Consider the following 27,558-nt stretch of genomic DNA (forward strand, 5'->3'; position numbering starts at 1 on the left):
TAAACATCTTGAAAAACATAATTTATATTCAAGAAGAGAGTATGCATTTTCTCCTCATTAAAATTCACTGCCAGAAATATGAAGTGGTTTTTCTGGACTGAACTGACTCTTGAGGGAGGGACCGAATCTCAGCAGAAAGAACAGCCTGAAAAGAGGCACTGTGTCAAGAAATAACCTGGGTGTTTAGGGACATACGAGCAGTCGGGGTGAGCTCAGAATGTACGTGGGCTGAAGAGACTGGGGAGCAGAGCAGAGCCACATTGTGAAGTCCTCGTGTGCTTTGTGCAAATCCTCAGGGTGTGAACCACACTCTATACACAAGCGGAAAGACATTTAAGAATTTTAAGAAGAGATGCGACATGATCTCCCAACACAGAGGATGGGTTTAAGTCAAACATCAAAATTGCGGCAAGCATCTACTGCAAATTCCCAGGCTGGGGTTAAGGAAGCATTAGTTATAAAGGGGAATGAGATCAAATAGTTGATTTTTGATGATGAAGCGGATGGAGAGGCTAGAACCCTGGGGTCGCTCCTGTGCCTTTGGACCCAGCGGCTGAATAGATGGAATCATTCAAATAAAGAGAAAATACAGAAGTAAACCAGGCTTCAGAGAACAGATGAAAAGTTCAGTTGAGGATGATACTGGGTTTTAAGGTGCCAAAGGGGCATTTAGGTGGAGATGTTTAATGCGCAATTAGATCCAGGCTACCAAACTGAAGAGATCTGGGCTGGAGAAATAGATTCAGAAATCCTCAGCAAAGAGGATCAGTGTGATTGTTTATGGAGAACAAGAAGACAGAGAAGAGAGGGCCAGTAGATTTTTTATTACTAGGGTCAATAGATGAAGAGCTGGAAGAGGAGGGGTAAGAGAGAAATCTGAAAAGCACTATCACAGAAATCAAGAGATGAACGTTTTAGGCAAACAGGAGTAGTAAGGTTAAACTAATGTAACAGAATATTCAGTTAAGACAAGGTCTCTCAATGCCCATGGTATTTTCCAGTTAAGTCCATGATTACCCTCATTAAGACACAAGTTACTCTTGGAGATGTGGGTAGGAGGTGGGGGGGAGATATCTACAGCCCTGGGCTAAAATTCAAATAGGAAGTGAGGAAGGGCCAGCAAAAATACAGACTACCATTTCAGGAAATTTGATAAAAATAAAATTTATGAGAGTATTATTCTAGAGCTAAGGGTCTCGATCTTTGCCAGCATACCAATCACCTGGGAGTCTTGTTAAAAGGCAAATTCTAACTCAGTTTGTCCCGGAGGGGCCTGAGACTCTGCATATCTACCCAGCTCCCAGGTAAGGCCAATGCTGTAGGTCTGTGGACCAACACCTCGAGTAGAAAGGATCTAGAGGGGAAAACAAGGAAGAGGGAAGGTTATGTGTTTGCTGTTCCGTTTAAGATCATTTTGTTTCTTTGATTATTTTAATAAGGAACAACTGAACATGGAGTTCCTATTGTGGCTCAGCGGAAATGAACCTGGCTGGGATCCTCGAGGATGTGGGTTCAATCCCTGGCCTCGCTCAGTGGGTTAAGGACCCACCGTTGCTCTGAGCTGTGGTGTAGGTCACAGACACAGCTCAGATCTGGAGTTGCTGTGTCTTGTGGCGTAGGACAGCAGCTACAGCTCCAATTTGACCCCTAGCCTGGGAACTTCCATATGCCGAGGGTGCAGCCCTTAAAAAAAAAAAAAAAAAAAAAAAAAAAAAAAGACAACATCAACATGAGACTATCAAAGTGATAAGACACCAAGAGAGAGACTGTAGTCAGAAATGGGCCTACTGGAACTGGAGAGTCCCCAGAGGAAAACCCAGGTATTGATACGCTCTAGTGTGTGACCATGGGAAAGGGCTAGAGAAGAAAAATGGGAAAGAAGGTTCTTTCTCTGACGGCAACATTACAAGGCAAAAGGGCACCACAGACTAATAACTTACTTAATAAATACTCAAAAGGAAGAACACATGAGTATTTCTTTCTTTTACTCCTCAGAAGCAAAAAGACTTGACCTTATCCTATGTCTAAGACCCCAAAATAGATCCTTGCTCTTAAAAGACACTGTAATAGGGAGTTCCCGTTGTGGCACAGTGGAAATGAATCCAACTAGGAACCATGAGGTTGGGGGTTTGATCCCTGGCCTCACTCAGTGGGTTAAGGATCCGGCGTTGCTGTGAGCTGTCGTGTAGGTCACAGACGCGGCTTGGATCTGGCGTTGCTGTGGCTGTGGTGCAGGCCGGCGGCTACAGCTCTGATTAGACCCCTTGCCTGGGAACCTCCATATGCCGCTCAGATCTGGAGTTGAGTGAGGCCCTAAAAAGACAAAAAAAAAAAAAAAAAGACACCGTAATAGGGAAGGAGGTACAACTTGCTTTGCTCAGGTTTTCCATTATTCTACAGTACTAATAATGAAACATGCTCCTTTGTGGTTTAGGGAAAATGAAGATGACATCTGATGTATCAAGTATCCCATTTTGGTTGAAAAATGCACCCTGTTTCAGCTGGATAATTTTAATGAGTTATTGGAAACATTTTAAATGTCTATTAATCTACATGTTTTAAAACTGAGTGAACGGGCGCATTTTTGAAAGATTAGTTTTTATTATATGTACACCAATGAAAGAAATTTTATAATCTAATAGAGGTCTAGCCAGTATGTTCTTGATAAATTTGATTCTGATAGCAAGGCCCTCTCAAAATTTTCCGATTTAAACGCTGGGGTGATGATGTTAAGATGCCTTACATTTCACACATCTTAGAAATGAAAAGCATGTCTGTCTCTTGCTAAGGTACATACATGGCTTCTTAAGCTTCTAGTGACACTTCTTGCTATGGCAGCAATTTATTGACTATGGTTAGCAATGTGGCATCTAACAGCTACTCCCTTAAATCACACCAGTGTTAGTACAAAATTTAAAAAGACATATGTTCACAAGAGATATCAAAGGCTGATTTGCCTGTCAAACAAAAAGAGAATAAAATATAACATAAGTTTTTGGTCACATTTTAAAATGCATTTTGTGGTTTACAAAATGCATGATTTATGAGAATACTTGAAGTAATCATATAGCACCGGGCATTACTTAAAGCACACAGATCATTCGTAAACCCGAATATGTACCCCTTTGATTTACTAACAAAAATATAATAACCTGCCATCAGAGGAAAACAAAACAACCTTAAAATCATTACATCCTTTGACTCAACTGAAGATGCAGAAAAGTAAGATTGGGAAGCATCGCTCTCTTAGGCATTTTTACTAATGACAAATACGTCTTACAATCTGAAGACTTTTGTTTTTAATACTGCTTTAGGAATATACTGCCATGGAGCTAATACAGCTAAAATATGAATGAGAAAAATCACAGCAACAAGATAATGCAATTTTTTTTTTTTCTTTTTAGGGCCGCACTTGCAGCATATGGAAGTTCCCCGGCTAGGGGTCAAATAGGAGCTGTAGTTGCCAGCCTACACCACAGCCACAGCAACACTGGATCTGAACTGCATCTGTGATCTACACCACATCTTGCAGCAACTCCGAATCCTTAACCCACTGAGTGGAGCCAGGGGATCAAACTTGCATCCTCATAGACACTCTGTCGGGTCTTTAAGCCACTAAGCCACAGTGAGAACTTCGGAATATGCACATGATAAACATGTCCTTGTTCAGCAAGGAACAACCAGACATGCTGGCGAGCTGGTTATCACAGAGGATGAACTTCTCACCTCTTCCTACTGCGTGCACCACCGATGGGCCATAGCCTCGGATCTGGAATCCAAGTCCCTCAGCTGAATCTGGGATTTTCACTGTCCTGAAATCAATGGAAAATATGGTACGATGACTTTCACATGCCACACACACCTGATTAAAACAATAGCTGTCTGCACCTTTATTCACTCTTTCAATGAATATGGGTCGAAGGTCTACAGGGTTCACTTAGGAGCTGGATAACTTGGATGAACTCCTCAACGGAGCCAGAGTTCCCAAGGAAACATGATGTTAAAATTGCTTTGGGGGGTGTCAGTGTTGCTTAAAAGAGAAACCTCTGGTCAGGCGCCCTGCATCCTGCTATGAACTATGTAAGTACTGAATACCATGGAAGCTTCTCTCCTTCGTTGACTCTGACAAAGAAGGCGTCGGTGAGCGGTAGAATCTCACCGTAAAAATTGACATAAAAGAAACACAGGGCTCATCCACGTCCACCTGTTGGGAACTTCATCAAAGAGCAACAACAAAGAGCCAGTTGAAAAAGAAAAGATCTGCCAAACACGACATCAAAATAACCTAAGACTATGATTAACTTTCATATTTATTCAATGGAGTTTTAAAAGGATAATACATCAAAAGTAAACATGAATGAGGAAAACAACTTTTTTTTTTGTCTTTTTGGGGCCACACCTGCGGCATATGGAAGTTCCCAGGCTAGGGGTCCAATTGGAGCTGCAGTCGCCAGCCTAGACCACAGCCACAGCAACGTAGGATCCCAGCCGCATCTGCGACCTACACCACAGCTCACGGCAATGCTGGATTCTTAATCCACTGAGCGAGGCCAGGGATCAAACCCACCCGAGTCCGCATGGATGCTGGTCGGGTTCATTAATCGCTGAGCCACAGTGGGAACTCCAAAAAGCAACATTTCTAACGAATCCACATGGAAAAGAAAATGAAGGGAAGGAGACCTTGAATCGGGTGTCATGACAAACCAGGGAGGGCTGTCCGGTTGTCAGAAATAAATGAGCTCATCCTTGGAAGCAAGGCAGGAATCAGGGAGCAGCAATGCACATGAGATAAGACAAAACATCATAACAATCAAAATGAGTTTAATAGATGGCCTACAGAGCAAAGACAAATGAACACCATGCACTAAATTCTGATGGATAGCTCTTGATGCCCAAGAAACAAAAGCATTTTCCAAAAGATGATGAATTAATCACGAAATAAAAGTTGGCAGCACTTCAAGGGCACCTTGGTCAGAGCCTGAGGTTAGAACTGCAGCACTTATTCGCAGTTTATAAAAGAGCTATAGGAGCAGTTTGAGCAACACTGTGTCTAGAAAACTCAAGAAGGCCATACACTGCATCTAGGACTAAGGGCAGAGGCTGGCCCATGATTTAAAATATAACCCGGCAGACCTTCCGGCATTCCGGGATAGACATGCCAACTGCCTGTTCCAGGGAATCTTGAAAATGTTATTCTAAATTAGGTTGCACACCATGATGCAACCTGTGCGTTGGCGGGACAGAGGCCCAGGAACTAATTTATTCTTTACCCTTAATTAAACACTTTGGCACATGAAGCTGTACCTGCTTCTTTGAACAGCACCTTGTTATCAGTGTCTGTCAAAGATAGACTGGAAAATGGGAGAAGACTGACTAAGGAAAAGAAAAGGGAATAAGTACCTCTTGTGAGCATGAAATAAAAAACCAAAGTCGCTCCTGCTTCTCGACGTTATTACATAGGAGAGTTCACTTTTACAGAAATAACTTGGAGTTTTCAGGCCATGATGAGTTATTGCTGCTTTCGGATTATAAGGAATTCATAGTGGAATCTCAACTCTTCCTAAGCAACATTTCCTATCATTCTTCTATTGCTAGGCAAGGTTGCCCTTCCTCTAACCTTCAAGAAGATTTTTTTTTCTTAATGAAATTTGTCCAGAACACCCCGAGATGCATTTTTGTTCATAATACTGGAAGTCTCTTCAGAAAACAGCGTTTGGAAAACATATTTCCCTGCTGGGACCACTATATTATCTATTAAAAGAAAAATTAAATTTATACGAGAGGAATGCTCATTTCCTGTCTCAAATAAGGGCGCTAAATTGTCTGCTACAAAGCCTTTTGAAAAATTCCTTGTTGTTATCAAGTGCAAAGGACAGCTGGGTTCAAAAGAAAAATTCTGTTCTATTTACCTCTCATGTTTTTGCCCTTCCCTACCAAACAGGATACTACACAAATTATAAGTAGCTATTGTAAGAAAACATTAGAATGATTTATAGGAATCATGTGTTAGAATAAAGACACAAAAGAAAGGTTATAATATTTCAAACCAAATAAAAATAAAAAGGAAAAAAAAAACCGAGTACTTCATCCTCAAAACCATTTTGAAATACCATGTGAAATTGCTCTTAATATAATAAAGAAGCAATGAAAAAAAAAAAGAAATGAGGAGTTCCCGTTGTGGCTCAGCAGAAACTACTCCGACTAACATCTATGAGGATGCAGGTTCAATCCCTGGCCTGCTCAGTGGGTTAAGGATCCAGCATTGCCATGAGCTATGGTGTAGGTGGCAGATGCAGCTCAGATCTCACGTTGCTGTGGCTGTGGTGTAGCCTGGCAGCTGCAGCTCTGATTCAACCCCTAGCCTGGGAACCTCCATATACCATGGGTGTGGCCCTAAAAAAAATGAAATGATAGAAAAGATAAGTATCAGAGATAATATCACTGGAGGCCATACTATGTGCCGAACACAGAGTAGGTTCTTTACAAGTCTAGATTTATTTAACGTTCTTATCACCTCTGTGACACAGGCACTCTTATCATCGCTTTTTTTTTTTTTTTAAATGGATGAGGGGGTTGAAGCCACACAATTAGCAAGCAAAGAGTGAAAAGGGGACTTGAAACTGGACCAGAAATGTAGGGTTCCAGATACTGTGCAACGTTATAACATTATAACATGGAGGGAAAAGTCAGAAGACACAGGTTCCAGATCTACTCATAACAACGCAGTGCAGGACTAAGGATTTGCCCCTTTCTATTTAGCACTGAAGTTGATGACTTCAAAGTCCTCTTACTTGAAATGTCTAAGACCAGTGAACGAGTACATGCACAATTTAAATCAGGGGGCAAAAGGCCGCAAGGAGGGCCTTTATGTTTACTCACAATTATTTGGGGATACTACTGCCCCATCCCTTTTCCATTTTCCCTTTTCCTTTAAATGCCCTCAAATTGCCCAGAGGTAGGTCACTAGGCAAGCCTCATCCTAGCTAGAGTTGGATAAACGGGGAGTAATAGATCATAATTAGGTTTACAGAGAAGACACTGTTATGGTATTTGCTGCCCTCGATCTCAAAGCCTTCCTAAATTAGTAACTTGAATGAGTCACACTCACTCCTTTAGACCCCTTGGTAAGCTTCTGCTAAAAGCTAAAGCATCTACCTTGATGATGCTGCAGAATGTAGACCGTTAGGCCTCAACTCTTAAGATGAATGATGGACCTAGCTATTGCTAAAAATATATATATTAAGATAGGGAAGACTACTATACTATGTATACATAGAATATTTTCATAAGTGGTTAAAAAATTTTTTTGAAGTGGCAACCTTCATTTAGCTTAAAATTAATGAAGTTACTTATTCCTGTTGAAAAAATACTATAATTCAATTTAAATAGTAATTTGATATAATCATAGTACATTATGACATTATGTGAAACACTTCCTATGACTTATCTTAATTAAGTAATTGCTTAAACAAGCCATGGAAATCTGATAGAGGAACACCACACCATCAATGATTTCCAGAAGAAAAGCTAACGTTTTCCAAGTAAATTCATATTTTATGTTTTTAACAAAAAAACCTCAGATTATTACTTACGTTCCCATTTTATTTTATTTTATTTTACTTTATTTTATTTTTTTGTCTTTTGTCCTTTTAGGGCCACGCCTGCAGCATATAGAGGTTCCCAGGCTAGGGGTCTAAACAGAGCTGTAGCTGCTGACCTACGCCACAGCCATAGCAATGCCAGATCCGAGCCGCGTCTTCAACCTACACCACAGCTCACAGCAATGCCGGATCCTTAACCCACTGAGTGAGGCCAGGGATCGAACCCACAACCTCATGGTTCCTAGTCGGATACGTTTCCACTGCACCATGACGGGAACTCCATGTTCCCATTTTATAAACGTAATTGTGTGTAAGTGTGTCGATACTTAGAAAAATCAACTAACAATGAATTTCAAAAAAATAACAATGGTCATTTATGGATCATATAAGAAAAATTTTTTCCTTCAAAAAATATATATGCTCTAAATTTCCTATAATGAACATGTTTTTTCCCAATCTTAGGTAGACATACAAATAAACATAACTTTTAAAAGAATGGACATATTACTAAGTAATAATGCATGGAAGTGCCTGTCACCCAGGTTCGATCCCATCTCCCATGGGCATTTAATTATAAATGGCATCTAATCAACTCATAGCTCCTGAAGTTCTTAGAGCTGAACATGGAGGAATAAGTTTTTCTTATTACCAAGTGTTCTACTAGCTTTCTTCACTCATAATCAAGCTCAACCTAACCTGACCCAAAGAATTCGGGCAGCAAAAGAAAATATCACTTCTGCTGAGACTACCTGATTGATACACCAAGCCTCTAACCATCATAAGCAAAGTGGCTCTTCCCATCACCCAAAGGCCTGTTATCAGTGATGCTGGTGAGATTTAAATGTGCTAAGCAATGATACAGTTAATTCTAGACACTTACTTTGTTAATTTTCTATTTTATTCACCTAGGTCTAATTGTTTTTAAACCCACATAAATCATACAACTTACTCTCTTGGCTTTGTGCTCACAAGAACTCTTAGAGGTTTTCTGCTGTTTAAGCATGATTTCAGGAAGCAATCCACTTCACTGAAAGGTCTCATAAAAACCAGGTCACCATTAATAGCAAAAATCTTTTTCCCAACTTCCATGCCAGCCATCTAGGAGAGAAATAGGAAAATAAAAAAAAGTCAAATTTTATTTTCTTAAGAAACCTATTTCTTTCACAGAATTAGAATCTGGAAGGATCTAGAACTCACAGATTTTTGACCTTTTAACACATCTGCAATGTTTTTATACAACTTCCCAATACAGAGCAGTGGAAGAGATATCAGTTATTCTCTTTGACCTTGTTTTAAATTTGACTCACCCATCTCTACTAAAATTCTCATGCCTCTCCTCATGACTTAATGCTATACTCCTCCTGTGACCCTTTTTTCTCCTATACTTGGTAGTTCTTATTTCATCCTTTGAACCTCAAACTCCAGGTGAATTTTTTTTGACTCAATTTTCCATCCACGGCCAACTCAGTCAGGGAGTTTCAACCTCTCCGTAGACACTGATGACAACCAAATTTGCATTGCCAGCCTGACATAGCTAAGGTGTCTCTAGGAGAGAAGAATGGCCTGGAATCCAAGGAGGAGCGCTCCGCAGGCACGGATCCAAGATGCTGGAAAGACGCCAAGGATGACGTCACTTCTCCCTGCCATGCCAAACAGGCGACTCTTCTTCACCTGCCCTACTGCCTATAAAACTATATATATACCGGAAACTAACACAACATCACATGTCAACTACACTGCAATATAAATTAAAACTAAATAAACGATATGCTGTTCTGGTTACCAGCTCAATGATGAAAACCCAGGAGAGGGCATTTTATTGGTGGGAGTCAGATGAAGCTGGGCACTAAGAAGATCCTCTGAAAATAACGGGGGAGAACATTTCTTCATCACAGAAAATTACCAAAAGCAGTCATTCATAGGCCAGGCCCAGGAACAGTATGAGCTAAACAGAGTTAGTGTGTTTGAAATTCACGTGCTTGGTTAATTAAGCTTGGTCTTGCACGAGGTTAGGTAAAAGACAGAGAGCTTGGGCACTAGCAGACAGGATGGGGGTTATTTTGCTACTAACTTGAAATAGGTTCAAAGATAAAAGCCACGCTTCATTCATTATCACGGTCTTTATTAAAAATGTATATATTGAGACATCTGCTTGAGGGCTAAGCATTTTATAAGCCAGGCAGAGGCAGGAACACTCTAAATTTGATATAGTTGGGATATAACATTGGGAGGTACGTTCCCTGAGGGCAGAAATTTTGCCTATTTTGTTCCCTGCTGTATTCCTAGAGCCTAGAACACTGCCAATCATATAACAAGCACTACATAAATACTTCTGAATGAATGAATGAATGAATGATCAGGACAGTCCTTTGTTTAAGTCTGGTGAGATGAGAGTACATTAATCAGCATCAACCCTGTGAGACAATAAATCAAAGCAAGTGCTTTACTGATGGAAATTGTACTTAAACAAGACAATCAAAGTGATAGGAAAATAGAAGACACAGTCTTGATTCAATGGAAGAATTACGTGACATGCATACATACTATAGTCCCTCCCTATGCTGTCTCTACCGGGTTGCAGGCTAGAATCAAACATAGAATAAGCCACTTGGACTCGGAGGAGGTGAACAAGTTCATAGCTTCAGATCTCCACACTAAAACATCCCCACCAGACATCCTCTGTCACAATTCCCAGCAGTATTTAAAAGGACCTCAGGGAGTTCCCGTCGTGGTTCAGTGGTTATCGAATCAAACTGGGAACCATGGGGTTATAGGTTCCATCCCTGGTCTCGCTCAGTGGGTTAAGGATCCAGCGTTGCCGTGAGCTGTGGTGTAGGTTGCAGACACAGCTCAGATCCCACATTGCTGTGGCTGTGGCATAGGCCAGCAGCTACAGCTCTGATTGGACCCACGGCCTGGGAACCTCCATGTGCCGCAGGTGCAGCCCTAAAAAGACAAATAAATAAATAAATAAATAAAAATAAAAATAAAAGGACCTCAGAATGAGATTATTCAGAAACATTATTTTCAATAAAGACATCTAAAGGCTGATTTCAGTTTAAGACTTTTATATGTGTAGGTCATGGGAAACACATTTAAATTAAAATGCTAATTTACGTTACCTCAGCATTAGACCCCTTTTCCACCAACTTTATTATTGGAACTTTATTTTTGTCTTCTAAGCCAAAACCATAGCTGCCTTCATTGGATTTAATCTGCAATGCAAAATATTAACAATGTTAATAAATGCAACTACAAAAAAAGTTACAACTCAGATAGAGTGAAAGAAAAGGTCGCATTGTCATCAAACACAGAGAACTAATCTCCCACTAACAGCTAATCAGGAAGTACACTCATAGAACATAGTGGTAAACTTACCAATAATGACTTAGCTATAACATTTTCCACAACTTTTAAATCGTGTTTCATAAGTCGATGTTTCATATTTGAGCCTTCCATCTCCTCATCCGCAAAAAAACGAAAAAGTAGGGGTTCGTCTTTGAATTCACTTTTTTCAAGGACTAGGGAAACAGAAATTCAAACTGTTTCAATTAATCCCCCAAATCCAACTGATCTTCCATACTGACAGACCCTCAGTAAATTCATGCCCTGTCCCATTACCTCAATTTTCTACTCCTAGAACAAGTTACACTCACAAATATCCCAACTATACTTTCTTTCTATAATTTCAAGCTGATGTTTCCTTTAAGCTATTCCCTGGTAGTAAGGGGTTTGAATTTTTAAGATAAGCAATGTTGTTTATTATTAACCTTTTTTGGACTTAACCAAATCTGACATCTTTCAGATTAAAATCCAACTTTAAATTAAAAAAGTATATTGAATTTTAAAATGTCTACAATTCAAAACATAAAAACCTAGGGTGTTTTGAATGTATAGTAAACATTTTAGGTAGAAACATAAAAACATTTATGTTTCTAATATCCTGCACAATTATGGGAAAACTCAAATGGGTAAAATGTGGCCATTATGTGTGTAAGCAATTCCCACCATGGTGACTTTTGTTCCAACTCTTCAAACCAGAAATATGTCTTCTAGGTGAAATGTGATTTCAGTTTCCCTTAATTCCTAGTCCTTTTCTGTTTAAAAACATGATTCTCAAATAACCTTATTTGTGCAAAGGTCAGTTTTTTCCCTTTTATCCAAACATTGTTATTCTTCAGCGTTCCTAGATCCATGGCATGGCATGTCCTAAGGATATAAGGTGTATGTTTCATTAGCCTTTAAAAAAATAAGGCTAAAAACAGATAGAATTTGTATTCCGTAGATCCTGAGAACTCTCTCTTTTAAAATGAGAAAATATTTTGAAACAGAAATCTTTTCTTACTTATCCTTATATGTTGAAGCTTACTTGTAGGGGCAGGTTGATTCATGGAGCCAAACCGCTAAGGGGAACACAGGGGCCCCATGGCACCGTAGAGTGTTAGGCTTTTTCATGAGATAGACCTAAGTTCAAATTCCAGGTCTGGGACTGATTCTGGGTGTAACATTGAGAAAGATACCTAAACTCTTTGAATTTCAGTTTCCTCACCTATAAAATAGGGGCAATAAAAGCTTTATAATATTGAACAGAACTTAAAACGAGGTAATAAATGTCAATAACTTGGCATATAGCAGGCAATTAAAAATGATAGCCCTTTTATTTCACTATATTTACAGAGGTCCAACTGTAAAATGGTTAACCAGATGGATGTACGGATTGATCTTTAAATGGAAGACTGGCTGGCAAAAGAAGTTAACAAATCAAACTACCAACTGGAAATTCAAAAGCAGCACATGTGTAGCTGACAACAGAAATGAGAATATAATTGGGATTTAGTTAGGTCTTGCCTATGTGGCCTAAGTAGGTTCCAAAAACTCACATGGTGTTTCTGCTACTGCTGTTTTCCTCCACCCAAGAGTCAGTCTAAAGGCAGGGAGAAAGGACATCAGTAAGGCCAGGCATGAGCCCAACGGGCTATGCTTTACCGACAGAGACTTTCATAGGGAAAACCTTTATCACAACTCAATATCTTAAAATAAATATTCAGACAAAATCACTGATTTTGATTAGCTTGCTGATGCTTTAACTTAGGGGAAAAACTAATCAAAACTTTTGAAGGTTTTCAGCTTGACATAGTTTTAATTCCCTGTGATGCCATTTCTTCCATTCCATTGTTGGCTCTTTAAAGATCAGTATTTCTCAGTCACAACACATACAGTGGCCAGAGATACTGGAATGTAACAGAATTCCCAGAGGAATAATAAATCAAGGATGCTCTCAAACCACCCTAAGGTTTGCTGTACTTTTTTTTTTTTTTTTTCCGAAAAAGGGAGCAACTTCCTGAACATAACTGACAAATAGTTATGAGCTATCAAATAGATACATGTGCAAATATATATTCACGCTGAAAGAGATTTGAGAGATTTATAGAATCTCTAAGATGGTATAAATTGATGGAGAAAACTGTCTCATTACTTTTATAAATTTAAGGGAAATGAAATCAAATAAGACAGAAATTCAGTTTTGAATTAGTAGCCAAGCAGAAACAAATTTTTTCCCAGAGATTTTAAATTTTATTTTCTGAGATATTTTGAAAGAATTTTTCTAAAACTAAACATAATTATTCAACCATATATGCTCTCAATTAAGCATTTTAATATACATTGGCATTCAAAGACACCATAAATCTGACCTAAAAGAATGTTAGAGAGATCTATTAGCTATTTTTTTAAAAAAAACTTCTAGTTCAAGCTCTTGCTTTTCTGGAATCAGTTTAGAAATATAGAAGTCACGGCAACTGGTCAGTAATAGCTGTTAGACACAGCAATGGCACCAGCAGGGAAACTGAATGCAGGCGTGGTGACCCAACACAGACCCCTGGCAAGGCCCAGACAGTCTTGCTGATTCATCTCTAAATGACTTCTCTGGACCACTGAGAGATACTCCTAGTTTTCTAACAAAACAAAACAAAACAGGAAAATACATTTGTAAGTTTCCAGAATAAAAATCCCTACCGTGGTGCATAAATCCGTTGTCACAGAGTCCAACTCCAAATATCATTGCCTCTTCTCTGGTGCGGCAATCCCCCTGTTAACCACAAAAGCCCTGGACAAGTTAATAAGCAACCGAAGATTTTAGTGCATTTTACTAGATTTGACATTCCCAGTATTGTCCTACAAATCCATTCACACATTAGGGCAGGCATTGCTTTCATAAGCCCACGATGCATCTAATTGTTATAAGCATTCTCTTCTTTATGAAAATATCATGTTTCTTCTGATGTTAAATAAAGGTCAAAGATTTAATATTTGAGAAAAACCACACTTTATTAAACATGAAAATATACAAATAACTAAAATGTACTGCTCCCCCAAATGATCCCTTTCTCATATTTCTTTGATCTTATATCCCACTTACACATCAAGGAAATATCCTATATATTGAAAATGCACTACAAAAAGCTTTGCTAAGTAAAAATCATTATGCATGGTCTCTCCTATCACCTCCTTTCCACCAAATGGCCTTACTCTTTTAAGTACCTCTCAATGATTCTACTAACCCAGGGTGACCCATAAACCCTAAGACTATGTCATTCAGCTGAGTCAGTAAATGCAAGCTTCTCTTTTGCTCTCTTGCTGGGAAAAAAAAAAAAAATCAGCTCGTATAACTGACCCCCAAAAGAGAGGGAACCTTTTGTTAGGATGTTTATCTAGAAAGCATCTATTTTATACATTTAAGTATGAATTCACATACAGTATGCCCTCTGTAACCAGGGTTCGGCATCTGAAGATTCAACCCATCACAGATGAAAATTACTCAGGGAAAAAATTCCAGAAAGTTCCCAAAAGCAAAACTTGAATTTGTAGCTCCAGCAACTATTTACATAGCATTTACACTCTATCAGGTATTGTAAGTAATCTTGAGATCATTTAAGTATGGGAGGTTATCTGCAAATACTACATCATTTTATATAAGAGATTTGGGCATCTTTGGATTTTGGTATCTGCAGGAGACTTGCAACCAATTCCTCATAGATACGGAGGGCCAAATGAATATGAATGTATTCATAGTCATATATATGTATACATGTTTATATAAGTGTGTATATATATTCACATTCATACACACACACATATATATGTATTATGCATTCTATATAATCTTGCAGTGGTATGTCTTATAGCTTAAGAACTGCCGTCTAACATATTATCTCATTTTTCCTACTCCTATCTTTTATCTCTTAGGTACAACACTCCACCAAATCCATCCTCTCTTCTCTCTGGCTTCTACTTCATTTCTATGTCAACACCCTAATCTAGTGTTTCTTCATCTCACCTCTAAACAGCCATAATTTCTTCCTGTACTTTCTCCAACATAAGGCAATTATAGAATTACAACTCTCATACACAGGAAGATCATGTTCCAAAACTCTAAACTGACTCTCTTATTTTGTAAACATAAATTATAATCGAAATCATATTCTGTTGGGCTTTGTAGCACTCCCATATCCTGCCTTCATTCCACCTCTCCTGCTGCATTTCCAAAGCCCTCACCTTTACTCTCATCAGGTTAGGCCCCCTACTGTTGCCTGAATTCTCCATGCTTATTTCCATCCTCACTTTCACTCGAATCATCACATACAATGCTTTCTCTTTACCCTCCACACAATTAAATCCTACCCCTCTGTCTCTCAAGGGTCATGGGCCACCTCATGCTGTGACAACCCACCCCCATTCATCCTCCTGTTGAATAACAAGGTGTTTATAATTTCTGTCTACAGATAATACATCTGTGCCCTTCTCAACATCTAGCTAGTAAGTAATTCTTATGCATTCAATCAAAAGACTTTTTTTTTTGGCCACAGAGTGTGCCAAGTGCTAGAGAAAATACAGTAAAACACTCAAACACAAGAAACACTTCCCTGCCCTCAGGTAATTCAAGTCTGGTGAAGAATTTCATCAATTAAAATATGGTATATAAGTACCATTATCCAATGTAGTCAGTATCCCAATCAGGCATTATAGTCCGTGCTGATACAAAGGTTAAACAGGTCCTTGCCCTAAGAAACATGGGGGCAGTTTCAATATAATGTGGTATTTGCTATGAGGAATATACCCAGGGAACTGGGATCACAGAAGAAGATGCTGAGTGCAAGCTGGAGGATACAGCAAAATGCACTGGGCAAGGTGATGCTGGAGCAAAATCTTAGCGGATCCCTAAAAATTAGCTCAGTTGACTAACAGTCCCCTGAAGGCAGGAATCGTGTCTGTTTTCTGTTTTGTTGGTTTCTTTCATTTTAGTCACCAAAGCAACCACTTAAATGTTAAGTTTACAATAAGAGCTTATTTAATAATCACTGGCATTACATCGACTATTCAATTGATGTACTGGCAAGGTTAATATTTTACTGAATATAATGGTACAAAAAGTATGACTAAGAAGTTTTGGTATCCATATGTCTTTTAAAAACTCTGCTTGTGCCACATAGAATTGGTGAGTATTAAAGAAACAAAGAGAAAGACACAACAAAAACTCCTTTGAATATGAAGAAAGGTATTACTTAATTGTAAAATATGATTGATCAATAAGCAAATCACAACTTATGTGAATCAAATGATGTTTTAGAAGACAGGAATACACTTGTCATATAAGGAGCTAACATTATGGAACAAGTTATTCCATTATAAACTATTATACTAGAAGCAGCACAACAGCGAGTGAAAAATTCAGCAGAAACAACTGTCCTCACGTTTTCCAAGACAATATCACACACTGTATTGCAGAATAAGGCAAACTCTGTCAGATCTAGATTACACTCCAAACAATATGTAGACTGTTCCACTGGAGTCAGTTCTTTATTTTGTCCACTCCAAATCAAACTCAGTGTCTCAGAAATTAAGTTTTATTATCATTTGAGAGCCTTAGTAGAAAGAGGCCCTTACTTAAAAAAAAATAAAAAAACTCTTGTTCATTTTAGATGAAGAACTTAACATTATTATTATTATTATTATTTTGTCCTTTTAGGGCCGCACTCGTGGCACATGGAGGTTCCCAGGCTAGAGGTCGAATCAGAGCTGTAGCTGCTGGCCTGCACCACAGCCACAGCAACACCAGATCCGAGCTGAGTCTGCGACCAACACCGCAGCTCACAGCAGCAACAGATCCTTAACCCACTGAGCGAGGCCAGGGATCAAACCCGGATCCTCAAGGTTACTAGTTGGGTCTGTTAACCACTGAGTCAAGGCAGGAACTCCTAGATGAAAAACTTAAACTTATCATTCTCTTATCATTCCATTACCATTTTTTCATCTCAAAGCCAGCCCAAGTGGTCCTAACCAGAAGCTAGGCAATAAGTGTTCATCACGCCTGATACTCATACTTGGAAACGTTTTACACAATCCGAATCATAAAGTTTCAGTGATAGAGATGACGTGTACAGCTATTCCAGTAAGTAGTGAACAGTTGTGAAAAGAAAATCTAGAGATGTGGGGTGACTCATCCAAGTTTGCATAACTGCTTATTAACAGAGCTGTCATCAGACACCAGATAACCTGAATCCCGTACAATTTCTACAGACACTGTCACAACAGACCACTGAGAAAACCTGAAGAAAAAAAGAACTGCAACTTGGTCCCATTTTTGAGCAACTTATTCTAATTCTCCTAGTCTCTTCATGTTCACCCTGGGAAAGTAAAAGTGCCAGAAAGAAAAAAAAAAGTTGATATCTGACTTTCTGAGCCAGTACTTTAAATATTTATTCAGCCACAGCTTTTGCTTCAAAAATACACTTTCTTCAGTTTTCTCACATAATCAGCACATAGTACAAGTTCATGTGACTTCTGTAACATAATTTCTATGTGAAATTCCAACCCTGTTACCAACTACAGAATTGATTCCAATGACACACACTGACCATCGTGTTATAAAAGGCTCTGTCACTAGTAAACCCACTGGGCTTACAAATTCACGTTTTATCTAAAAAGAAATGCTTGGGGAGGTCCCGCTGTGGGTGCAGTGGGTTAATGATCTGGCTAGTTTCTGTGGAGGTCCCAGTTCGATCCTCAGCCAGTAGGTTAGGATCCAGTGTTGCTGCAGCTGTGGCATAGGTTGCAGCGGCAGCTTAGATGTGATCCCTGGCCTGGGAACTTCCATATGCTGCAGGGGCAGCTGAAAGAACTGTTTGGTTTAATCGAAGACCTTAATTTCTAAATAAAATTAAGTGCTATAAAATGCAAAAGTGGTGCTTTGGGATAATCTAGAAATTAATATTAAGGAATAAAAATTCCAAAATTTACGTGCACAGATGAATCAAATGTGAATTCATTAAGTATCATTTATATTTGAGACCAAGAAAAAAAAACTCATTCCTGTAATTGCAATTCAAATGTTATTGTCCACTTGTAACAAAGGAAGTAGGCCATTTTCTTTAAAAACAAAAAAGCTAATTAACTCAAATATTCAAATGTAATGACATTTCAACCAAGGAATATCTCCTTCCTCAAAATAGTAAGTTCTGTCAAAGTGGACATCAACTTTCTTAGCCTTTTCTTTAAACCCTGGAAAACATTTGATTATTTGATTAGTACAGTAAAACATTTACAAAAAGTTATATTAAATACCTATTATGATGAGCTAGATGTCTCAAGTTGCAAATAACATTTTCTCAACACTAGCTGTTACCTCCGGTACTTTGAGAAGCAGAGCAGTAGTAACGACAAATTTCGCACTCTCCTATTTAAAATATGTGCCAATAGATATCAAAGCTCATATTATCAAAACACAATTATCCTCTAACAGAGAAGAAGGCACAGAGAGATTAGACTAACTTGCTGGGACTGACACCCAGATACTTTAAAACAAATCAGTGAACAAAACATGCAAAAATGTTTAGGACACATGCACAGCTATTCTTCAGTGATACTCGAATGACACTACGTTTTTTGGATGGATCTCAGCTGATGTTTTTGAGTCAATAAACATCTTGCTGGAAGAGGAACAGACTCACAGACTTTATAAAACGTATGGCAACTAAAGGGGACAGGTAGGTAGAGGCGAGTGATGGACTGATGGTTTGGGATTGGCACGTTCACACTGCAGGATACAGAATGATTGGCCAATGGGGACCTGCTGTATAGTTCAGGGAACTCTAACCAGTAAGTAGAAAAGAATCTGAGAGAGAATGGATATGTGTATGTAAGTGTATGACTGGGTCACTTTTTTGTATGGCAGAAATTATTACAACCTTGTCAATTAACTCTACTTCAACAAAACTTTAAAAAAAAATTTAAAAAGAAACACCTTGCTCTTGAAAGACAATATAGCAAAAAAGAAATTAATTTTGAAGACCCTGAAGTCAGATGATCTAGGTTCAAATCCTACCTCTGCTTCATATTAGCTGAATGAACATAGTCAAGTTATTTCACTGTGTCTCATCGGCAAGTGGGGCGTTTGAACAAGTACCTGTATCACCTCAGTTTAAAGCAGCCATGAAGGTAACTGGGCAGCTCTGATGTGTCTATTTACCTGTGCAATTAACCAGTCAATCAGCTTGTTGGCCATGACCACGGATTTGTAGGTTCTTAAGTGGTAATCTTTATCTCTACAAAGGAAGAAAAAAACCAAACACACTAAGCACGAGCATAGGGAAGCGCAAGGAAACATTTCTTTTAGTACCAGTGTGAGACAGGAAAGTTGACTCAATGTAACCTGAATCAACTGACCCACTTACATGTAAATAAATAAGAGCCTTACAAGGTGTACACAACACCTGAAAACTCCCTCATTAGCCCACACCAGGAGAAGAAACCCACAAAGGTACCAACACAGGGCATTTCTTCATTCACATTTTCTTATATCTAAATTGATTATTACTACTACTTTTTATGGTAATGATTTGGCTAGAAATCCAACTATTGCATTCATAAAAGGATAATAAAATAGAATTCCTTCCCTCTAAGAAAAGACAGATTATACAAAAAAAAAAAAAAAAATCTCCTCAAAATGTGGAGAACAAAGCAACCCTTTGTATTTCTGCTCCTGAATTCTCCGGGAAGGCAGGGTTTGCCCGGGAGGATTATTCATTTGGCTCAGCTGCAGTGGGCGACCTCAGGCCTGTCCTGAGGGAAACACGTGAGAATCCTGTCATTCATTTTGTCTGATCAGAGCATGGACTTTGTGACAGCACATCCCCAGGCAGCCAAGGTGATCAACCAGCTTTATAGCTGGTTCTCCTGTTGGGAGACTCCCAGATCTGAGAAATCTTTCAAAGCCTAGTCAGATACCACCAAAGAAAGTGCTCAAGATCAGAACAAAGCCCCAAGGGCAGAAATCTATAATTCATTTACTGTGCAGGCCTGGATCAAAAGGGAGTGAGAAAAATGAGTCTTTTCAAAATGTCAAAAAATCCAAGCTGCCAACAACTTGACGTGACAAATAATTAGTAGCTATTCTTATAGTCCTTTAGTTTCTGACAGTAGTTTACAAATATATACACGTAGGGATTTTTAGGGCTGCACTTGGGAAATACGGAAGTTCCCAGGCTAGGGGTCATATCAGAGCTGCAGCTGCCGGCCTACACCACAGCCACAGCAATGCCAGATCCAAGCCAGGTCTGTGACCTACACCACAGCTCACGGTAATGCCAGATCCTTAACCCATTGAGCAAGGCAAGGGATCGAACCCACGTCCTCCTGGGTCTAGTCAGACTCGTTACCACTGAGCCACGATGAGAACTCCTACAATTAATACTGACATCGTTGCAGTCACTTTCATAAAAAGCTCCCCAAACTATGATTGAAAATAAATGCACTAGGTTAGCCAGTAATCAACAGCAGATTGTTTTTTAATCTTTTAAAATCTATCTCCCTGTTTCTGATCCCTCATCACCCGCTTCATCTTGGTTTCCTTCCATAAGCATCAATAAGAACAAGGAATTATACACCACGTGTGGGTCTGTGGTTTCTTCACTCAAGTAATTTTTTCTTTTCGTAAGCTGAGTTCACACATATTAAAAGCATGACTATCGTACATTCCATCTGTTTTATGCCTTTTTTCCCATAAATTTACCCTTGACAACTCATAAACCATTGTCATTTCTAGCCAAAGAACAATTCCTTCTTATCAGTTCTTTCAGAATGTAACTTTCTTGATAAGAAATCCCATGTGGCTAAAATGTATTTTCAGAACACATTTTCTCACATGTAAAATCTACACACACACACACACACACACACACACACGCATACACACACACATATATATACACACACACCTACACACACACACACAGGTGACAGGAAAAAATTATCCAGTTTTCTATTACTTTAGCAGAAAAAAGAAATTAAATATCCACATGCTATTAAGTAACCGTTAAGTTAATCAAGATATTTACAGGGTGTATGTATCAGGAATACAGCAGAGAATCAACAAATATTGGTTCCTTTCACCTCTTTTTACTTTTTAAAAAAATTTTATTAAAGCATAGTTGATTTACAATGTTCCTTCAATTTCTGTTGTTCAGCCAAGTGACCCAGACACACCCATTCTTTTGCTATTTTTTTCTAACCCAAGAGACCAGACACAGTCGCCTGTGCCATGCAGCAGGGCTCCATCACCCGTTCTGTTCTGAATGTAACAGTTTTACTTTTGAAGCCTGCTTGTGAAAGCAGACAGGCACTTGCAGGAGTAACAGGTAAGATCCCGTTTTCTCCTCCAGGACCTGTACTGTGGGCATTTCAACACTTACTCAGCAACTTTTGGAATCTCTTCTTTTTTTTTTTTTTTGGTTAGCTCTGCCTTTTCTTGGAATTGGAAACCAGAATGAAAACTAGAAACACTGTCCATCGAATGTCTGGATTCTATAACCACGACTGGAAAGCCTCTGTAATTCATTTCAGAAACAGTATATATTGTTTTTGCTTTGAAAAAATATGTTTCCATTGATAAACTCCGAATGAAATCTGGCCATCTGAAATCAGTTTAACATTACATTACAATCTAGCCATCAGTGTATATCAGTACATATTACAAAAGTAAAACAGAAAAACATACTAAATACTTTGTAATAACCTAGAAGAGAAAAGAATCTGAAAAAGAATAGAGAGCATATGTATGTATAACTGAATCACTCTGCTGTATACCTGAAACTAACACAACACTGTAAATCAACTATACTTCAATGGTTTAAAAAAAAAAAAGAAGAAAAAAGTACACTAATATTTCTAATGATCTTTTTTAGTAAGCATAACACAAAACTCAAAGTTTTCTGCTGTCTTTCTAAAGAGATAAACTGAAAATTAATTCTGGTTTCTCTTTTTTTTTTTTTTACAAAAAAAAGGCATATCTATTTAGAAGAGAAAACATGGTAGAGAAAAAAATTATAAAATTATATTTATTAACTCCAAATTAATTAACAATATTCAAGTGCAAAATTTTTCCTTTGGATAAAAGACTACTGAAAGAAAACACTGGGAAATAAAATATACATCCAAGGTTTGATTTACAGTTTAATGAAAAAAATTAAGATATAAGAAATCGTAACGGTAAACATTTATAGTAAACAGTATTTCCAAATCCTCTCCCAATCAGTCAGCTGCTACTTATTAAATATTAACAGAATGTGGATCATTTTACTAACAAGTTTATAATTTACTATGAATTAATGGCGAATAAATTTAGAAATCATAATAAAAAAGTAGAAGACACTGTATAATTAGAGCCTCAGGAAATTCTTTTTTTTTTTTTTTGGTCTTTTTGGGGCCACGCCCATGGCATATGAAGGTTCCCAGGCTAGGGGTTAAATCAGAGTTGTAGCCTCTGGCCTCCACCACAGCCACAGCAATGCAGGATCCAATCTGAGCCTCGTCTGTGACCCACACCACAGCTCGCAGCAACACTGGATCCTTAACCGATAAAGTAAGGCCAGAGATCAAACCTGTGTCTTCATGGGTACTAGTTTGATTTGTTACTACTGAGCCACGACAGGAACGCCAATTCATAATTATTTTAAAATAAATTGTTATTCAAAATAGTCTTTCACATTTGGAAGAAATTTCCAGTTTTGGAAGAAAAACAAAATATGCTCATATTCACCTAATATGCGATAAAAATATTTCCATTTAAATTGCCCAGAACCTAGAAATCAGACTCACCTTATCACTGGAGTAAACAGACTATGAAGACGGCAATATAATCTGACGCCCTATCATAAGATAAAAAGTAAGTAAGATCACCCAAAGGACAGATCAGTGAAATTTTGAAATCATTACAGTACCTCAACCTATTTAAAAGTTATTCAAATGTTGCATTACATCATAAGTATAATGACTTGAATCATTAAAAACAGGATTAAACTGTGCCATGAATTCTTCGTATAATTTGGCATGTACACAAAGGGCTTCAAAAATTATTTCTTAAAATATAAAACTTTAAGATATAATATAAATAGAATATAAATCTACGCAGTGATCCATCATACTACTTGGTCATTATATGTCGATATAAATTTTGTCAAGGGTACAAAGACAACTGATATTACATTAATTTTATCCATTTGTATTTTGTTAAATTTATTCAAGTATTATCATGACCACTTGTTGCTACATGTGAAAGAATTTTCAATGGATATAACCTTCTGAGTGACTGTGTTACTGCCATTTAAAACTAGGAAAGAGAATAAAAACAATAATCCATTACACCTCCTGTAGGAGCAAGAAGAAATTGGGAGGCTTGCTTATGTCACATAAAAATTTTCCATATCACATGAATTTTTTAAGTCTCTGTACAGCCTCTTATCTTGCTTAAGTATGACACACCAATTCTTCTACAGATTAAAGGTTGTGAGAGAGGTTGTTACCTTTGAAATTACATCTTGCATCTCATTTCTTGGATAAAAGGTTCCATCATCATAGCGAAATCTATACAACATCTGTTCTGGTTTGAATTGATGTTTGTCAGTAACTAAGAACATAAAAACAGTATATTAAAATACTGATGATCTAAAAAGTGGCAGATAAAAACAAATGCATTTATAAAAGTCATATTCCCAGAGTTCCCATTCTGGCTCAGCAGTTAGCAAATCCAACTAGTATCTGTAAGGACGCAGGTTCGATCCCTGGCCTCACTCAGTGGATTAAGGATTTGGTGTTGCTGTGAGCTATGGTGTAGGTCACAGACAAGTCTCAGATCCCACATTGCTGTGGCTGTGGTGAAGGCCGGTGGCTACAGATCCAATTGGATCCCTAGCCTGGGAACCTTCATATACCATGCGTATGGCCCTAAAAAAACAAAAAGATCAAAAAAATAAAAATAAAATAAAATTCATATTCCCAAGTATGGAAACTTTGTTTTACCAAAAGCTTTTATTTTCCTAACATAGTTGTGCTAATCCAATATTTTGACAGTAAGATTCATGATAAGATTTTATTATATAACATAGTTACAATTTTCATATAATGATTTAAGAACTAAATCGAGGTTAGCAACATTCAGCTAGCATAGTACATGTTCTGTGTAGTGTTTTTATACTTATATAAACACACAAGTTTGTGTTTTCTGTTTCTTCACAATATCACGAAGTCAAGTAAAAAATGCCCTTCTAATAGCAGACACTCCAACCAGTGCGTTATAATTTGATTCTCACACCTCGAAGTGAATTTGAGTGTTCATCTGTCTTATCCATAGCAATTAAGCCAAGACCACACATATACCAATCTTGACCATTTATCCTGGATCTCCAGTGCAGATTAGATAATTTCAATAGGTAGCTGATTCCAAAATTTTAACAGTTTTGCACTGACAAATGCTTTTGTTACATATCACTTAATTTTCTTTTTTTGGTGGAAAACGAGTGCTCAGCCTGCACTTCCATCCTTAGGATAAGGTTTTCATACTCATAGACTCCTACTAAACTTCCTCTCAAGTTTTCTTTTTTCCAGAAGTATTTTATAGGCAGTCGAAAGAAATAATAACTATTCTAGAATGGAAAAACTTCAAATTAAATCTCAAAGAGATTACATTTCAATGTTTTCTTTACAAGGAACGCAGCATTTGCAGAAGAGATTATTTGTTGCAATGGGCTCTATTTTCTTTAATTTTTATTTTTTTTGAATCTTTAATAATCTTTTTACATTATAGCTGGTTTACAGCGCTCTGCCAATTTTCTACCGTACAGCAAGGTGACCCAGTCACGTATACATGATTAGCTAACAGACTTTGATCATCACTATTTGCTAAAAATGTTGAAGAAGGAGAAAAACCGGTCAGAATTAATTCTCATTAACTACATCAGGTGAATCCAAAAGAAAACCAAAAGACTTGTCACACACACACACATACACGCATACACATATATGAAGTTTCAGCTCTTCCCCCCTAACCTATCCAAACCAAGCGCATGGCTTGCGGCCATAAAAATCCTGAGACAGCACTGCTGCCAAAAAAAAAGACAGACCACTCAACTTTTTGGCATCTTTTTTTTTTCCAGATTAAGCCAAAAAAGAAATAAAGCATGTGTGAAAGAAAAATAAAATTGAAAAAAGTATTTTGAAATCCTCTGGCACGTTTCACAATCAGTTATTTCTTTTTCTCCTATGCAATCTATCTATTCCCATTATAACCCCTTAAGAGTCGCTGAAATAAATTGTCTTGATATTCCAAAAGTCAAGCAAACTCAGGCTCACAGATCTCTTGCCACAATAAAATCACAAGTCATGGTTCAACCTATTCAAAACAGAGGGCTCTGCTGGAAGGTAAACTCTTGTGACTCTGATCCTGAATCTTGGGTTAATCTGCAACTCTTGGCTGTTGCCTTGGGAAAATAGTTAATAGTTCTGCATTCAAATTCACTCCCCTACTTTCTTGTGCATGGAAAACGGGTTTGTTAATTGACGAGAAAGGTTGCTTCATGCCATCTTTTAAGCAACTATGTGACGCTATGATATTAAAGCAGGGAAGTGATGGTAAATGATTCACAGCTGGCTCTCTGGTGACGCGGCAGAAGGAACACTGATGTATGGCATTTGCCAGTTTCCATGGTATCAAATGCTCCCACCCTGGCCAATTTCAAGCTGCCAAAATAAAGTGACTGAGCACAGAATTAGATGGGCAGTGACACTATCATTTCGCATTGCTGTCATACAAAAGCAGTAGATATAAATAGATAAGACCATAGATAACAATAGCATGTAGTACAATAATTAGGAAATGATGAGTTTTTAGGATATATTACCTTTGTTTATAATTTATGCATTTATATGTTTATATAATTTCATTTTAATAACAGCCATGTTTAACAACCCAGCTTGAAATTTCTTAAAACATTTAATCACCAGCTCTCTAGAGTTTCTACCAGCCAACTTCAGCACACCGCTGGATATAATGAATGAGATCCCTGAATTCCCAAATAAGCATTTATAAAGTAGATAACAGAGCCAGACACGAAGCACAGCATCAACATATCCAGAGAAAGCATACGTTGCCTCAACCCAAGAATTTCTGGTACAGCAAGGATTGGTGTCTGATGAAGCTCTCAAGAATAACCAGCAATGTCAATAATGACAGTAATGATCAACTTTTTTTCTGGCTCTTTTTAAAACAGGTGGCTCATTCAACTTTATTTTAGGAATTCTATTGTCACAAAAATGCAGCTGGAACCACATACCACTGAAACCAGCCTGTTTGGGCTCCTATTTCTTCATTCTAATGAAATCATTAATGTGAAATTGCATAATATGCTCTCTGACCCTCAGTATGGGAGAACTCTATTAGTTAATCTCCAACACTTTAAAAAAAAGGAAAAAAAAGGTTATTTCCAGCAACAAAAGTTCTGTATGCCAAATTTGACATTATAACTGATCAGACCCTAATCACTGTAACAGCACAGGCCACTAAATTCAAAATGTGGCCAATAGAACAATAGTAATACAGTATTCGATAGTGCTCAATTCTCAAAGAGTTAATCGGGTTATAAATACCATTGCTCAAAAAGATTTCGATTCTTCTAAGTTAAATAATCAACGGATTCTTGTATTTGAAATTTCAAAATAAATTTTAATCCAGAATTGATCTACTACTTTCTTCTCAAAATTATAATGTTGGAGAAAAGTGGGGTGTCTGAGGCAGGGGGGATAAGTTGATGAGGACTGAAATTCTGATATCTGTTCCCCCCAAAATCTTATGCTATTGATTTTTTTTTTCTTTTTAGAGGGAGGCAATTAAACTATGCTGAGACATATTTTAACAAAATGAATGAGTGGTTCCCTCTGTGATTCCTTCCAGATCTTTCGGCAGTCCCGAACTGAAAAACAGGTCACACCCTGGATGACTATGGTCATGAAGATATTGAATAAACATTATTCCGATTCTACTTTGTACTAACTCAAAATTGAATGTGTCTGACTAGGAAGACCGAGGCCCAATCCCATGGGGCCTTGAGGGCCATTGTAAGAGATTTAGGTGAGAAGTCTGGACTTTTCTTTGGGTTTACAGGAAGCCAGAAGATGATTGTAAGGAGGAGAAGGCCTCGATCTTATACGTCTTAAAAAGTCTCTTCAGCTGAGAGTGTTCTGGAGAGTGTTGTATGGGGATGGAGGATGAACAGGGAAGCCAGGAAGGAGCAGGTGGTAAGTGAGAAGAAGGTGAGGTTCCAGAAGGGGGAGCAGGGACTGAGCTGGGACCTGTTGGCAGAAAGGTTCTCAAGGGCTTGATGGCATGAGCAAGAAAAAGGAATTCCAGATGATTTTTTTTTTTTTTTGGTCTTTTTGCCTTTTCTGGGGCCGCTCCCGCGGCATATGGAGGTTCCCAGGCTAGGGGTGGAATCAGAGCTGTAGCTGCTGGCCTACGCCAGAGCCACAGACAGCAACACAGGATCCGAGCCACGTCTGCGACCTACACCACAGCCCATGGCAACGCTGGATCCTTAACCCACTGAGCAAGGTCAGGGATTGAACTCAAAACCTC

General features: G+C 38.1%; 1 protein-coding gene across 1 annotated transcript in view; it reads right to left on the reverse strand.

The window, feature by feature from the left end:
- The window catches only part of PREX2 (phosphatidylinositol-3,4,5-trisphosphate dependent Rac exchange factor 2), a 280,051-nt gene that overhangs the window by 133,092 nt on the left and 119,401 nt on the right, over window positions 1-27,558 (reverse strand). The window contains exons 12-19 of the mRNA XM_047783794.1: window positions 23,456-23,559; window positions 22,752-22,801; window positions 19,126-19,201; window positions 13,617-13,689; window positions 10,980-11,122; window positions 10,724-10,816; window positions 8,551-8,699; window positions 3,727-3,812 (exon numbers count right to left, since the gene is read on the reverse strand). Of these exons, the coding sequence (XP_047639750.1) occupies window positions 3,727-3,812; window positions 8,551-8,699; window positions 10,724-10,816; window positions 10,980-11,122; window positions 13,617-13,689; window positions 19,126-19,201; window positions 22,752-22,801; window positions 23,456-23,559 (774 nt within the window). The remainder of the gene's footprint in view (window positions 1-3,726; window positions 3,813-8,550; window positions 8,700-10,723; window positions 10,817-10,979; window positions 11,123-13,616; window positions 13,690-19,125; window positions 19,202-22,751; window positions 22,802-23,455; window positions 23,560-27,558) is intronic.

This window comes from Phacochoerus africanus, chromosome 6 (genome assembly GCF_016906955.1).
Source record: "Phacochoerus africanus isolate WHEZ1 chromosome 6, ROS_Pafr_v1, whole genome shotgun sequence".
Taxonomy (NCBI): domain Eukaryota; kingdom Metazoa; phylum Chordata; class Mammalia; order Artiodactyla; family Suidae; genus Phacochoerus; species Phacochoerus africanus.